At 36.7% G+C, this 15229-nt stretch overlaps 1 protein-coding gene across 3 annotated transcripts in view; it reads left to right on the plus strand.

The window, feature by feature from the left end:
- Positions 1 to 15229, plus strand: part of vps50 (VPS50 EARP/GARPII complex subunit) — a 153097-nt gene that overhangs the window by 81401 nt on the left and 56467 nt on the right. For all 3 annotated transcript variants that reach the window (XM_058377732.1, XM_058377734.1, XM_058377733.1), the window contains exons 14-19: positions 2061 to 2152; positions 2242 to 2336; positions 2741 to 2839; positions 7482 to 7572; positions 8904 to 9080; positions 12412 to 12530. In XM_058377732.1, coding sequence (XP_058233715.1) covers positions 2061 to 2152; positions 2242 to 2336; positions 2741 to 2839; positions 7482 to 7572; positions 8904 to 9080; positions 12412 to 12530 — 673 coding nt within the window. The remainder of the gene's footprint in view (positions 1 to 2060; positions 2153 to 2241; positions 2337 to 2740; positions 2840 to 7481; positions 7573 to 8903; positions 9081 to 12411; positions 12531 to 15229) is intronic.

Genomic DNA, 15229 nt, shown 5'->3' on the forward strand with positions numbered 1-15229 from the left:
TCTGTGAACGTTAAACTGCTGGATTTAAAACAGAGAAATCTCAAAATGTCAAATTCTTATAAATGTTTTTAAGGAAGTCTTTCCCCCCAAAACACAATATTACTTGTTTGTTGATTCAGTAGCAGAACTGTACATCCTTACAGATTATCTAATGTTATACATCAGCAGCTGTAACTACTCCCAGGAAATGACTCTGAGATAAGCGCTTATGCTGCTTTTTAATGCATATTTTTACTCCAATCTTGACCTCTTTTGCTTCTACACTGTTTGCAGTCCAACTTAGCCAATATTAGAAAACATCACTTAGTTTATTTATAAAAGCGTTCCTTCTTCTCCTACTTCCTTTCTCATAATCTCACTTTTTTTATTTTATTAGTTATTCTTTGTCATCCAGTTCCTGTGTGAACTAATCATATGATTTTGTGCATCTTTTTTAAAATTCAGAGCACACTGAACTGAAGTGTAAATCCTTGAACTGTGCTTTGCATGTGTATGAAGGAGGGAATTTCTTTCCCTCTGTGTGTTTTGGACGTTTTCTGCCTCTGTGACTCACTGATGAAATTGCCCATGAGTGATGGGGAGTTTGTAAAACATGCCTGCTCTGTCCAAGTAAAAGGTCATGGAAGGCCTGGAGCTCTGTCCACCTGGCGTCAGCACTGGAGCACCTTGGGAATTTTATGATAGTCAAAGCTCATGTGTGTGTACTGCACTGGCTTCTGAATTGTGCAGGAATGGTCTTATTTTGGCGACAGATGTGAGACGGCTCATAAAAATAAGTTCAGCTGGTCTGGAAAAAGGATGATAAATCTGGTTTTGATCATTTTTTTAATTTCTGCCAATAATATAACTTTTTTACTTTTTACCAGGCTGCCATGAAAATGTGTTAATTTGGGTCATTTTATTATATTGAATCATTTCCTACTTATTCAACTAGCTTATTATAAATGTAGACGCAGGACTCATGACTTTCAGTGGAAAAATAATAATTAATAAATTTTCCCTATTTTCAATATTATTTCTTAAGACATCGTAGTAAGCTGTCCACCGCTGGATTATTGTTATTACTGCCGCAGTTGTCTTGAAGTGGGTGTGTTATATCGTTATAGTCTGTGCTGGAAGATTTTGTATCACTAGTCAGCAAGTGGAAAAAATGCTTTTACAGCTTGGTCGTAATATTGTCATAAGACATTATTTCATTCCTATTTGGCGCCATTTCCTTTCATAATGGTTGTTCTTGGGTGCCTAAGGAAAGAAAGGTCGTCTCAGCAGTGTGCTGAATCACCATCAGCTATATTACTTAAAGCTGTTCCTCTTATTGGCAAACAATAAAGATCTGATTGTTCTGATAAAGCGTCTCATCTCTGTGTGACACACATTGATTTAGAGCGCAGATGCAAAATTTCTAAAATGGTTCTGCACCTGTCTCCTGTCTGGGAGCATGAAACACTAGAATGGCACCTTTCCTGAAGCTGAGTGGCATGTGGGATCCTGTGCTTGTAATCAGCCTGGTGCGAGTCAGGGGAATGGCTTTGTTGGGCTCCATGCTATTAGCTAATAGCCCGAGCTGTGATTTTTACTGTCAGGGTTATTACAGATTATTACAGTCATGTGTGTGTGTGAGATGCTATTTCTCATGTTTGAGAGCTAATGCAAGTTAATGCATTTCATTTGCTTCAATGTAAATAGTAGTTTGAGTTTGTGAGAGTTGTAGAGGTTAAAGCTGATGGATTTTGGAATGCTTTTAGAATGTCTATTTATTTATGCTTGCTATCTTCTTTTCATTCCTTCCTTCCTTTGATCCATCTCTCGCTCTCTTCCTTCCTCCCATCCTTCATTCCTTCCTTCCCTCAATTTCTTCCTATTGTCCTTCTCTTGCTTCCTTCTCTTTCCTTCCTTTGCTTCCTCCCTCACCCCCTTCCTTCTTCCCACCCTTCCATCCATCCATCCATCCATCCATCCATCCATCCATCCATTGTATTGTTATTTTTCTCTTGGTAAGACAATGTATATCAGTAATTTGCTTGGTCTGTCAGTAAAATATTTTGGTGCTGTTCCTGCAGATGGTACCAGTGAGGAAGGCTCAGAGGAATCTACAGTGGGCCACAGCTATGTGAAGAAAAAACTTGAACATGGCCTGAGTCGGATTTGGCAGGTCAGTGACACACTCATGTTCCTATTTGGTACTTTTTCTGTTTTGTCCATCAACCCTCTGATCATACCTACCTATTTTTCCTCTGTCAGGACGTCCAGCTGAAAGTGAAAGCCTATTTATTGGGGACAGACATGTCCAACTTCAAGTATGATGACTTCATTGTGGTGCTGGACGTTATTAGCAGGTATGAAGCTGCGTCCTCATTAGTGCTAATTGCACTGGCACGAGGCCTGCTTGGTTGCTTGGGGCCAGTGTATTTAACCCAGTAAGGAGGGGAGGGTGCATAGGGCATCAATGAAGCCGCTTGTTCCACAGCGAGGGAGGACATCCAGACAGCCTCTTTACAAGGCATCTAATTAAAAGGCCGCTGAGTGTGTGGAGCCATGTCTCTGTTTTGCTGACCTGCGTAACCCGTGTTCATGGGTTACTAGCAAGAGGAAACACATGGGTCACACGTGCAATCAGACAAATCTATGGGGTTATTAAGGACTTGTAGCAGTATAGCCTGCTGTCAGCTGTTTCCCTTCATATCTGTGTGCTTTCTAATGTCCTCTCTTTTAACATTTTTTAAATTCTCTTTGTCTCTAGGCTAATGCAGGTGGGAGAGGAGTTCTGTGGCAGCAAGTCTGAGGTGCTACAGGAGTCGATTAAGAGACAGAGCGTGAACTACTTTAAGAACTATCACAGGTGAGCTAGCTGTCCTCTGCTCTTATCTCCGCTCTCCTCAGTCAGGCATTTAGGTCTACTGAATATCTGGTGCCAGCAAGTGCACAGAAGTTATCTTGACTTATGTGTATGGTCCATAAACTGCACCTTTCGTGTGCTTGGGGTAAGCAAAAGTATTGGAACAGGCAGTCTTAAAGTGAAGAATACTTTGGTTGCATCCTTCTTGCTTGCTGTAACTGCATCAGGTTTATGACTCTCTACCATCACCAGACTGGTTTGGATCTTTTAAATTTGTCATGCTTTTTTGATACTTGTTGTTTGTTTTTGGAGGTTTCTCGTGTCTGTGTAGTTATGTCATCATCAGTACAATGAATTCAAAATGCAATTCTGTATGCCAGGGAATTGAGAAAAACAACAACAACTTGAGCAGCTACAATAAAACAGCTTAATTATATTTTTTTGCATAGATATATCAGACATGTTAGGTTATGTAGCTTGGTGTTAGATTTCATTCTAATCGTGTCATGTGTGTAAGGTATAAATGTGTGATGGCTGTCACACTAACATTTTTGCTCTTTCTTCTATATATAGTTCTGAGCTTTACAGGCAACCACTGTATCTCAACCACTTTTAAGTCTTTTAAGTGAAAAAATGCTTTAAAAAATGCATCTGAACTTTTCATTGTGAGTGCAGAGCGTTGCCGACATTTCAACTGTTTATGATTGCAAAATTAACGTATGTATTAGTCCACTTCATTACATTCACAGCAGTTCAACTGCTTGGTCAAATCATGACATTCACTGTCTCCTCTTCAGCTGGTGAAATGTTGCTTAATTGGATTACAGTCTGGTGTTTGACTAGGCCATCCACTTCTTCCCTTTGTTGTGCTGGATCCCTCTCACTAAGTTTGGATGTGTTACTTTGTAAATTGGCAGACAGAATATTTCTGTAGATTTCAGCAGAATTCATTAGTATCATTAGTGACATTGTCAGTGAAGATTAGGAACCTGTTTCAGAGTGGTGACAGGACCCTTTTATTTATTCATTTATTTTTTCTCCCTCTATTCATTCGTTCCCTGCACTGCTTATCCTCCTTGGTTACAGAGAAACTGGAGCCTATCCCAGGAGACTCTGGGCACAAAACAGGATACGCCAGTCTATCACAGGGCACAGTCACACACATGCACACACTAAGGACAATTTAGAGATCCTACTACACGTCTCTTTGGACTGGGGAAGGAAACCGGAGTACCTTGAAGTAACCTCCAAGGCACTGGGAGAACATACAAACTTCACACACATGGTGGAGGTGGCAATCAAACCTCCAATTTAGGAGGTGTGGGGCAAACGTGATAACCAGCAAGCCTCTGAATCTTAATCTTGCTGCTTTTGACAGTAGCAGAAATTTTATCACTTTAGACTAAAGTAAATCTGTCACTGCCAATTTTACGCAAAGGTATCTTTCAGAAATTGACCTTGCTGTGCAAAGGGATGTGGTAGCTTAGTGGTTAAGGTGTTGGACTACTGATTGGAAAGTTGTGAGTTTGAATCCCAGGTCCACTAAGCTGCCACAGCTGGGCCCCTGAACAAGGCCCTTAACCCTCAATTGCTCAGTTTAATATCAGTTGTAAGTCTCCCTGAATAAGGGTGCCTGCCAAATGCTGTAAATGTAAGGTGTCCTACAGGTGTGGAGCTTAGGTCCATTCTGTTTTTAATTTATGTGCAGCCAACCGCTCAAATCATTGAACATCAGGAACACACACAATAATCCAGCAAAGTTTACTTTAACACTACTTCAATCTTTGTAAAAGTTATGTTTCTCAGCAAATATTCTTTCATGTCTTGCTTTAAAACGCTTCTTAAACCCACATTGCTGTCTGCCCTAGTACATTTGTCCTGACGTGTCCTGTATTGCCGTCTCAATAGTGTTTTACAATTATTTACATCATTATAGCTATGTCGAAGTCTCTGTGCTCTGGTGCAAGGCCTAATGTTCACTTGTAACTAATTCTGACTGCGCACTGACCTAATTAACATACAGAGCAAGTCATTCTCAATCCTGTAAACATGAGCAGTCTCCCAATTGTGCAGTTTCCTCCACTTCATTACACATAAACCCATCCACGAGATAAAAATGTAGCTTGTAACATTTCCTCATACTCTTTCCACAGCTCATCAGCGGCTGATTATTTAAGGCTGATTTATAAGGTTTGTCTAATTCTGACGGGCTTGGTGCCAGTGTACGTTGTGTGTCCATTGAGCAGTACAGTTTTTAAGTACTTTTGAAACCAATGCAGTTATGCAAATATACAGCTTTCACTATATTACCTTCAGATGAACGGGCATGAGCATTGAAGATTTCATCCCTGCTGGCACTAGCAACACTGTTTAGATACTTTTTACTAGCAGACAGGGAGAGTTTTATATCTTTATTATTATTTTACAATTCCTGCAGTGCTTTCAAGTGCTTGGGTGGCATTTTATAAAACGATAAACTGTCGGAAGAATCAATAGAGATACATTGCTACAATTTAGATTGTGCCTTATGGCAGAAATGACAAAAATTCTTCCAGCTTTCTCTATGACTCTTTTTATTAATTGGGAGATTGCGCTGGTTAATATATTTTGCACCAAACCTGTGAGGTTAATAAAGCAATAAGCCGTACGAAGCCATTGTTTACAGTGATTTTAGAACAGAGGCGTTGTTAAGCAGGATGTGAGCAAAGCTGTTATTTATATATATGTATATAAGCTGTGAGATTTAGCTGTTCTCGCCAAATCACTCTAAACCATGGCTTCTTGGGGCTTATTGCTTTAATAAATATGTACATATAGCTGGCACGGATTCATAAAATAAGCACACAACAACCATTAATGCTATAATTTTTTTTTGCTAACAAATAATCATTCTGTACTGCTAATCATTATAGTTCTTCAGCAATGTTTAGCAATATGGTTTCCAAGGAGCACACAGATGCAGTAACATGCTTTATTTATAACCTAGTCTCACTTAGCCATGGCAGAAGGTCTGGACTCTAAAACAGCTTTTATTGACCAAGGACCGCCCAAGAGGGCATCTGACTGACATGTAAAGCAATGAATCACAGTTCGTTTTGTTCAGCGGCATGTTTAGTGGTGTGAAAATGTAAAGTCGATGTTCCTACAAAAACAGAGTAGCATGCAACCACAGATTATTCATTTAAGAAAAATTAAAGTCTATACCGTGAACTTTACATCATCTGAAAAATCCAGCGTTTAGCTGATCCTCATAAGCGCTCATCGTCACATGATGGCTTCGTGTTTCCATGAGGGAAGTAGAGTGTAACGGAAGAGAATCCAGAAAGCCATTTATACAAATTCATCAATTCATTCATTCGGGTTTGTTTCCATTTACTGATTCACTCACTACTTGGCAACCTGTTCAATAATTGGCATCATTTTCTACACAGGTGTCTTCAGGTCTATCCAAACCTGCCAAATCACCTCTAATCTGTGTAAATGAGTACATATAATACACAGCTGGATTTTCTGAGACATTTCTGCAAAAATAAAACTCGTTCATGTTCTCTTCAGCTTTTTAGAGACATGTTCCTGCACAGCTGCATAAACAGCTGGGTGCCTGTATCTTTCCAGAGAGCCAGCAGCAGAAGCATCATGGCCGTTGATAATAATAATAATAATAATGATAATTAAAAAACACTCATAGATAACACAATAGTCATGTTTTCCTTCAATGGAGTGACCTGTAATATTTTCAAACTGCAATTCACAAAAAGAATGAGAAGAGAAATGTAAGAACGTACATAACGAAATGCATAAAATGTTAAAATTCTAATGCATTACAAAAGATTTTTTTTTAATACAGCTGTATTTCTCATGTATTATAACAACTGGAAATGTGAGTGCCATTGCTAGAAAAGAAAATGAAAAGCTGGTGATTATGGCTTTGTCAGTTAGTAAAAGTAAAAGAGACTTTTAATCACAGAGGCAGATTTTCTCCTGTCATTCACAACACACGCTGATTTACAGTGTGCTGCTGCTACAGTGTGTAAAAATGGTGACAGCATTCACACTTATAATTAAAATCCTCTGGTAATACAGCCTACGATTGCTTCAGAGGGTTTTAAAATGCTTCACATTTTTCCTATTCAGAGTACAATGTGCATGTGGAAACAGTCACGTTTTTTCCCCTCCCTTGTCTTTCTTTTTGTAGTTTTGTGTCAGCATTGTTTGCTGGTTTTTGGGTATCCAGACCTAAAGTTGAGTGGATTTCCTCGTTATTGACATGGATGTCAGGGAGATCGATGCCATCATTCTGAGCTCTGCCCTTTGCAGTCTGTCTTGCCTTGCAGTGTTCAGTCTCCATTTTGATTAACCTTTATTTTCTGACCAACATTTTCACCAATTGATTAACTTCCTATAGTCTTTGATCCAAGCACTTGACCAGTTTATAAATGATAAATGTTTGGGAGAAACACAATGCTGGTTGTCTATAACATAATTGACAGAATCAAGGTGCTTTTCTTTTTCAGACAAGATGCTCACATTATCTCAGCACTTAGCCGTTTTGGCTCTGCATCCATCATTTTATGCATAAACACATGTTTCTTGAGGTAAATTTGTTGAAATTCATCTGTCTCTTAATTCTTTCTGTCTCTGTTAGAACACGCCTGGAGGAGTTGCGCATGTTCCTGGAGAATGAAACGTGGGAGTTGTGTCCTGTGAAGTCCAACTTCAGTATCACTCAGCTTCACGTAAGTGTCGGTACAGCACTACATGGCAGACGATCTGATTAGAAATGGCCTCAAAGGTCACATTAAGGTGCTGTTTTTTATGTGAAAATTACCATTTAGTATGGATGTTAATGAAACTTTCTGACAGCCTTCTGGGGGTTTTGCAGTAAATTGACAGCTCTATCAACCTTCCTGTTGACAAACATAATCTTAATATTTGAAGTTATCATTCCCTCCAGCAAACTGGCTCGGTATCTTTTTTTTTTTTTTTGCAAAACTGCATTTTGGGTGTGGGACTGTATCCCGGCATGGATGATCTTCTCTCAGCTGTTGAAGATGTGTGTGTCAGGTTTATTTGAACATGAGCCTGTTGAGACTTCTGAGGTTGCAGTGATGTCAATCTCTGAGAGAATGATTTGTTTTTCACTTTGCTGTACATGCCTAGACACCCTGCAGTGAAAGCAGATTCTTCCCTGAGGACCTTATGAATAAATCTCCAAGCATTTCTATGGTTAGCATATTCAAAAGACAGTCACGGAATTGGGGCACTGGGTGTAACATGAGCATGTTGATCGGAATGATTAGTCAAGGATGAGACGTATTAGCTTGACCACTCTACATACCAGTACCCTGAGGAGTAAAGAGATGAAGATAATTTGTTGTTTAGGGTCGTTTGTAGGGAATTTATTTTCCATAACCCAAAATAATATAAGCTATTGTTTGGAATAAAAATCATGTAAATAAATAAATAAAATATAGCATATTTTATATAGCATAATATACAGCATTAATTTCATTCTTTTTAATTATTGCAAAACTTTTCATCAGTCTTAGTCTTTTTATACTGCAGTTTTATTATTCAGATAACCATAAAAATTAATGAAATGGATATTCGGTTAAGTGAATCTGAATGACCACATTAATGTACCATTATTTAAAAATGCAATGCTTCGCTCTGCTGCTATTCTGTTCATGGCTTCATATATGACATACTGTCACATACTAAACACTCCAAAGGTAGAATATAAGGCGAGAGAGTTTATTTTCATTGTATACACTACAACGAAATTTAGTGACATAAGATATAATAATCATATGTCACTAATAATCACAAATAATCATTGTTTTCATTTGCATTTGTGCAATTATAAATGATTACAAACAACAGATAAGGCATTGGATATGAATCATTTACTGGATATGTATCAATAGTCACGAAGGTCTGTATTAATAGTCATGAAGCCTGGGTCAGAGCATAGGGTCAACTGCAGCATGTCCCTTTTTATTGAACAGCGAATGCTAATAATGGTGCTTAAATCTGTAGTAAACATGTAAACGCCATTGTGTTGCAGGAGTTTAAGTTCATGGGTCAGTGTCGTTCGCCGTCAGTGTCTCCGAGCAGGCAGCCAGCCTCTAGTGACCCTGAGGAGCTGTCTCTCTTTGCGCAGTATGTTCAGGGTGGAAACCCTTTTGAGATGCAGATCGACAATAAGGAAGAGGAGAGTGAAGATGTCCTGGCTTCCAATGGGGTACGCTTATTATTTGGTTATTACTTGTTTGTTATGTTTATTACACATGAATTGCATTCTACACAGCTTATTATTACTATTTAGTACTGAAATATATTGTTTGGTCATTTCTTTCAAAGCACCAATCATTTGATGATGCTCAGAAACTTGTTGCTAAATGACCATATTTTATATATATATTTTATATATATATATATATATATATATATATATATATATATATATATATATATATATATATATATATATATATTTTATATATATATATATATATATATATATATATATACATATATTATATTTAATATTTGATCTTTATCTTTAAAAATGATTTGTAAGCCTGCTGTTTAGTGCTAAAGTCTGCCTTAAAAATTAAACAGTGAATTAATCAAAATAAATAAATAAATCTGACCTTTTTTCAGTTTTATAAATGGGATTTAATGTGATTTAAAAAAAAATTAAATTAAATTATCTTCCCTTCGTTAAGTTGCTTTGATTCAGTTTGTACTTTTTTCTAATGTTTGTGATGCCACTCTCTATCATGGCCCATTTATCCTTCAATAACGTCATCCGAACCAGAGTGAGCTGTTGAAAAAAAATAGACATAATTAATGGTGTTAAGTGGTTTGTAGTCTCTCTACCTGTCATGTTTTATCAGCTTTATGGAGGTGTAGTGTCTGCGTGGAGTTATCATCACTCAAATGCACTTGACATTTCAAAACAGATAGCCGGATAACACAAGAAGTTTTATTCTGCTGCTAGCGTAGGCTATGGAAAAGTGTTTTTACCTTGAGACAGCATGGAGTAAAATAAAATGACAAAAAAAAAAAAAACAGACAGTTTTGATTACTGTAGTCTGTGAACGCCTGGAGTTCACGAGTTTAGATTCATGTTATATAAGAGCCTGTTGTTGATCCAGCAGCATGTGTTAACATTTTTCACAGCTTCATGCACTGCTCAGAATCTGGAGTGTCTAACACAAGGTGCCCAAAAAAATACAGCACAGGAATACATTTAAATATAAGTCCAATATTAATCTTGAACTTTTTGTCTAATATTTCTTATGTTCAGTAAAGCTGCTTTGAGACAGTGTCCATTGTTGAACAAATAGAATTGAATTGAATTGAAAATAAATTGAATGAGAAATTTGTTAGCATGATAATCTAACTAGCACATCTTCAATTTTTTAAGTTGCAAATAAAACTCTTAAATATAAGCCTGTTTACACCAAAAACATTTTTTGCCCAAACATAAATATTCAATTCTGTAGAAATAAGAAATGCATCAATTTTTTATATTATATTATATTATATTATATTATATTATATTATATTATATTATATTATATTATATTATATTATATTATATTATATTATATTATATTATATTATATTATATTATATTCTTATAACCAAAAATAAACATTGACTTAATAGTTTAGAATTTCCACACTACACACAGACTAGAAATCAAATATTCAAATATAACTATAATATATATTATATATGTAATTTAATATGTATGACTGAAACCTTATTCTTTTCATAAAATATATTAACAATGAGATCAGCATAAGCAGAGATTTTTTTTTACTGCCCCCATGACGTCCTCTTTCACAGTCAACCTTTTTAATATCTTTAATATATTTAGTTATAGTTTAATATATTTTATTATTATTATTACAGACTGACTGGATGTACATAATTTGATTTTTACATTTACATTGTTAAAAATCTGTAGATGTCCCCCTTTTTAATTCAGTGTTCTTCATAAATAAAAATGTTTTTTTTGTGTGTGTGTGAAGAAATTTAATATCTTCTAACAATAGAAGAATTTTTTGATTAATTTATTTTAATTTTTATACTTATTTACACAGTAGCTGACTCCTTTGTTATGAACCTGTCAGAATGATGTTAAAAAGAGTATCTGTCATAGACCTTGGTGCTAAAATCAGTAATGATATTTTCTTTTATAATAATATTTTCTGTAGTAATATTTCTGTTATTCAACAGAGATAGTGAGATGGTGTTGCTACTGTGAACATTCTAAAATTTAGACTCTCCCTTGGATGCATTCTGTCTAGATAGATCATGTTTTGGGCAGCATTTGTGCTTCTGAGATAATAATACATCCCAAACGGAAGGCAGCATAATGCGTCCTATTTGAAACACATTTAAAGCAGAATCACATCCACCCTTCACGCAAAGGGAGAGATGTCTGGCAAGGTAGCAGTTTTTGAAAATAATATTGTGATAATATTGATGTGATAAAGCTTAAAAGGTCAGGGAGATAGCGTGACTGGAAAATATCATGTACACACCTAGTCACTGAACATTTGTGCTGAAGTGGAATAAATCAGTGCTGGAGTGGGAAGCGCAATAATAAATAATAAGTTTAGAAGTTTGACGTTTGTTCTGGTATAAAGCTTCACTTTCTGTAGTCATGCAGTTTCACCTCCAGTCATTCTGACAGAGAAGCCTGTTATGTGCTGCTCTCTGAGTAGGTGTTACTGCCTTTTTTCAAGAGTCACCCAGAATAACTGTCTTTTTGTTTTCTTTTCCATTTTTGTGACACATCGTTGCATCACATTTGATTTAAATAGGCCATAAAGCCACAAGTGACTTATTCAGTCATTTTAATGTTCTTACATTAAATCTAGGTGTCTGTCAGAGGCTTTGAATAACCGCATATATATAAATATCTGTAAGGAACCTACAAACAGATAAAAGTAAGAATATTTTAACAACAGGACCGTGACATTCCATGTATTTCTCAAAAATATTAGATGTGAGCATCACTTGTTTAATTTCTTAGTCAAAGGTTCTGAAAAAAATGTCCTTGTATCACTACCCCAAGTCTTATTAATGAGAGCTAAAACTAATAGCCACTGTAGCACCTGATTCCAGATTTTGGCTGAACAGAAAATGAACCCAATGTTATCTTTTGTTGTTGAAGTTAATGGATTGGCATGTTGAGGCACTGTTCTGTTCACCATGGTTGTAAAGAGTGGTTATTTGAGCTTTCCAATCAGATGGAACCAGTTTTTCCTCTGACCTCTCTCATCACGATACACTTTCGACTTGCTCACTTTTTTGTTTTTCGCACTGTTCTCTGGGGAATATGTGATTGTGACATTTCATAACGTTGTAGATCTTTTTAAGGAAGGCTCCAACCTTTGAAGGAAACCATTGAGAGTCATTTTGTGTTAATGTTTTGTCTGATTATGTGTATTCTAGACTTTAACCTAACACTCTCTACAGTCTTCACTTCCTGTCGCTCTTTCTGATCTCATTCTGCTCGGTCTTCTTTCTTCCCCTCTCTTCCACTTCAGTATGAGTCTGAAGAGCTGGAGAAGAGTGTGTATCAGGACTACGATAGTGACAGTGATGTGGCAGATGAACTGAAGCAGGACTTTGTAGATGAGCAGACTGGAGACATACCCAACAAGAGGTCAGTATATCAGTGGCACCACCAAGCCAAATTCGGCCCCATCTCTACAGACATACATTGTGGAGTGGCACATCTGTTGGGTTTGAGCTAATGGGACTGGGTCATCAATTAAAATTAACTTTATGAAAGGGGACTAGAATTCTCAGCATACTTTATATGGAGACAACATTCAGTTGCTATTTGTGTACAATATGGTGTAATGTAATTGCAGCCCTGTCGGACATCATGTTGAGGCTTTGCTCACTATGATGAGCACATGGCATTACAGCAACCTTCACAACTGAACACACTACTCCACCAAGCCTGTGATTGGTCATTACAAACGAGGCGTTTACAGGTTTCAGGTAGAGGTCAGAGAGGGTTAAGGGCTTTGCTCAAAGGCACAGCAGTGGCATTTTGACTGTTCTGGGGCTTGAACCCCTGACCTTCTGAGCTTATGTACATTTTAACATGCTTTTGATGATAAAAGTTTGATGGCATGTTCATGCATTTTGCCTATTGCAGGATTTGTGTTCCATTTCTATTTTATAAAGCTGGATTCTATGTCATAAAGGTGGATTGAATCGCACTGTGAAATGCATGCATGACACCGATTGGTCAGGACTGTCACTACCTGATCTGTGTCCCCTGCCTAAATTTCACTGCACACAGATGCTGTCAGCATACTGTACTGGCCAATCTTCTTCCTGAAGTGTAAATGAAATTATAATAACGCCACCTGCAGTGCTAAGTGACGGCCGTTGCAGAAACACGGTTGTGTCACCCCACACATGCGTTGTTAAGTATCCTGAGGCCTTTAACTTCCAGAGAAAATGGTCTGAAGAATATTAAATAATCTGTTAGAGCTAAATGTCTGTTTTGTGAATAATTAAATGATTATCATGGACTTTTTAGACCCCACAATTAGTGATCATGCTAATGCCTTCTCATTTCCTTATTTAATTCTGTAAGCCTGGAAAGCAACTAAATAATCTAATTTATGTACTCTGCAGTCTGGCCTCTTAAAGCTGTGCAGGAATTGAATCTCACACTGCGTGATGTGAGAGCCTGTGAGCAAACATGCTATCATTAGCCTCTTATCAAGGATAAAAAAAGAGGATTAATTATCCCGTGATGAAGGAGTCTTTTTAAACCTATTCAGCTTCATTTTAGAGCCAATTTGGGATGTTATCTTTATTAAACAGTTGGAAAATGATATGCTATAAATGGCAATAGACTATGAAAATGATTACTTGGTTTAACTTGATTTAAGGAACTAAGTTAAAAACGCATCTCTTTTCTTGTGCTTTTAATTGTTTGTAATGTGTATGTGTTTTTCTGCTTTCCTTTATCCTTGTACAGCACTTTGGCAAACCAAGGTTGAATTTAAATGTGCTTTAGAAATAAAATTGAATTGAATTGAATTAAGTGGTTTAACTTTATTAAAGTAACTAAACTGGTTGCTTTAACCTTTAAGCACATTTAGTACATTGCACTGCTGAGTGCTGCTTATTTAAAAATTTCATCAGAAAAGGTAAATATCATGATTAATATTACATTTACATGTACATTTAGTGCATATGAGGTAAATATATAACCAGGGGCAGACTTAGTGATTCCTAAGTCTTAGTGGCCCTAAGTGATTCCATGTATGGGATTTTAATAACGTTAAAATCTTAATGGTTATAGACAGACCATACAATATATGATAGAAAAGTACTATATGATTTATATAGGCTTCTTGGCATTTGTCAGGGCCCCCTAATTCCCCGGGGCCCTAAGCGGCTGCTTACCTCACTTATTGGATAAGTCCACCCCTGTATATAACTACACTGAATTGTTAATGATGAAAAGTGTTAGATGTGTGAAGTCAGAAGTACAGTAAAATGTGTGAGTGTGGGTGTGTGTGGGTGTGTGTGTGGTGTCATGTGTATGCTTGCACTGAGTGAACAGTTTAAAACAAAGAAACAACAGTGAGGTGTCAGTACTTTAGTTCTAATGAAAATAGAGTTGCTATTGAGTGCATCTTACCAGAGGATGCTAATAGACAACAAAAACACAATTACACATTTTGTGTGTTTGAATCATAAATAGTGTTTTATTGTGAATAGACTGCACTAGATAAGCACTATGAAGCTGTCACTCAGTTTAATTAGCAAGTTAGGACAAAAAACGCAGGATAAAAAAGATCAGAAATGGACAAACGTGCATAAATAAATAAGAATAAATAGTATGATAACATGATTTTTCTTCATAAAGCTTCAAAAAATGGATATTTCAAGAAAAAAAAACAAATATAAATTTTACAGAAAATTATTATGGGTTTGCTTTAATGGCTGGACTAAAAGCATCATGAAGCCAAAGAGTATGATCTCAAACAAGACTCTGGTGCCTTCCAGCAACAGGTGTTTTTATATTGAGATAATGTGGCACTTTAATTTCACACTGGTTGACTATGTTCTAATTATGTGCATTAGAGCTAAGGGGTTTCTTAGCAACCAGGTTCAATACTTATGCAATCACTAGTTTGCACTTTTAAAAAATGCAACAGTTTTGCAAATTCTGGTATTGGTTTTTCCTCTTTATGTTCAGTTTTAGTTTCCAGATTTGAATGGATGGACGGATGTCTGGGCCAGTGTTGGGTTGTTGAATGGATGGATGGATGGATGGATTGATGGACTGGTTTGCTGTTTGTTTGGGTGGTAGGGTGTGGACGTGGA

Source organism: Hemibagrus wyckioides, linkage group LG24 (genome assembly GCF_019097595.1).
Source record: "Hemibagrus wyckioides isolate EC202008001 linkage group LG24, SWU_Hwy_1.0, whole genome shotgun sequence".
Lineage (NCBI taxonomy): Eukaryota > Metazoa > Chordata > Actinopteri > Siluriformes > Bagridae > Hemibagrus > Hemibagrus wyckioides.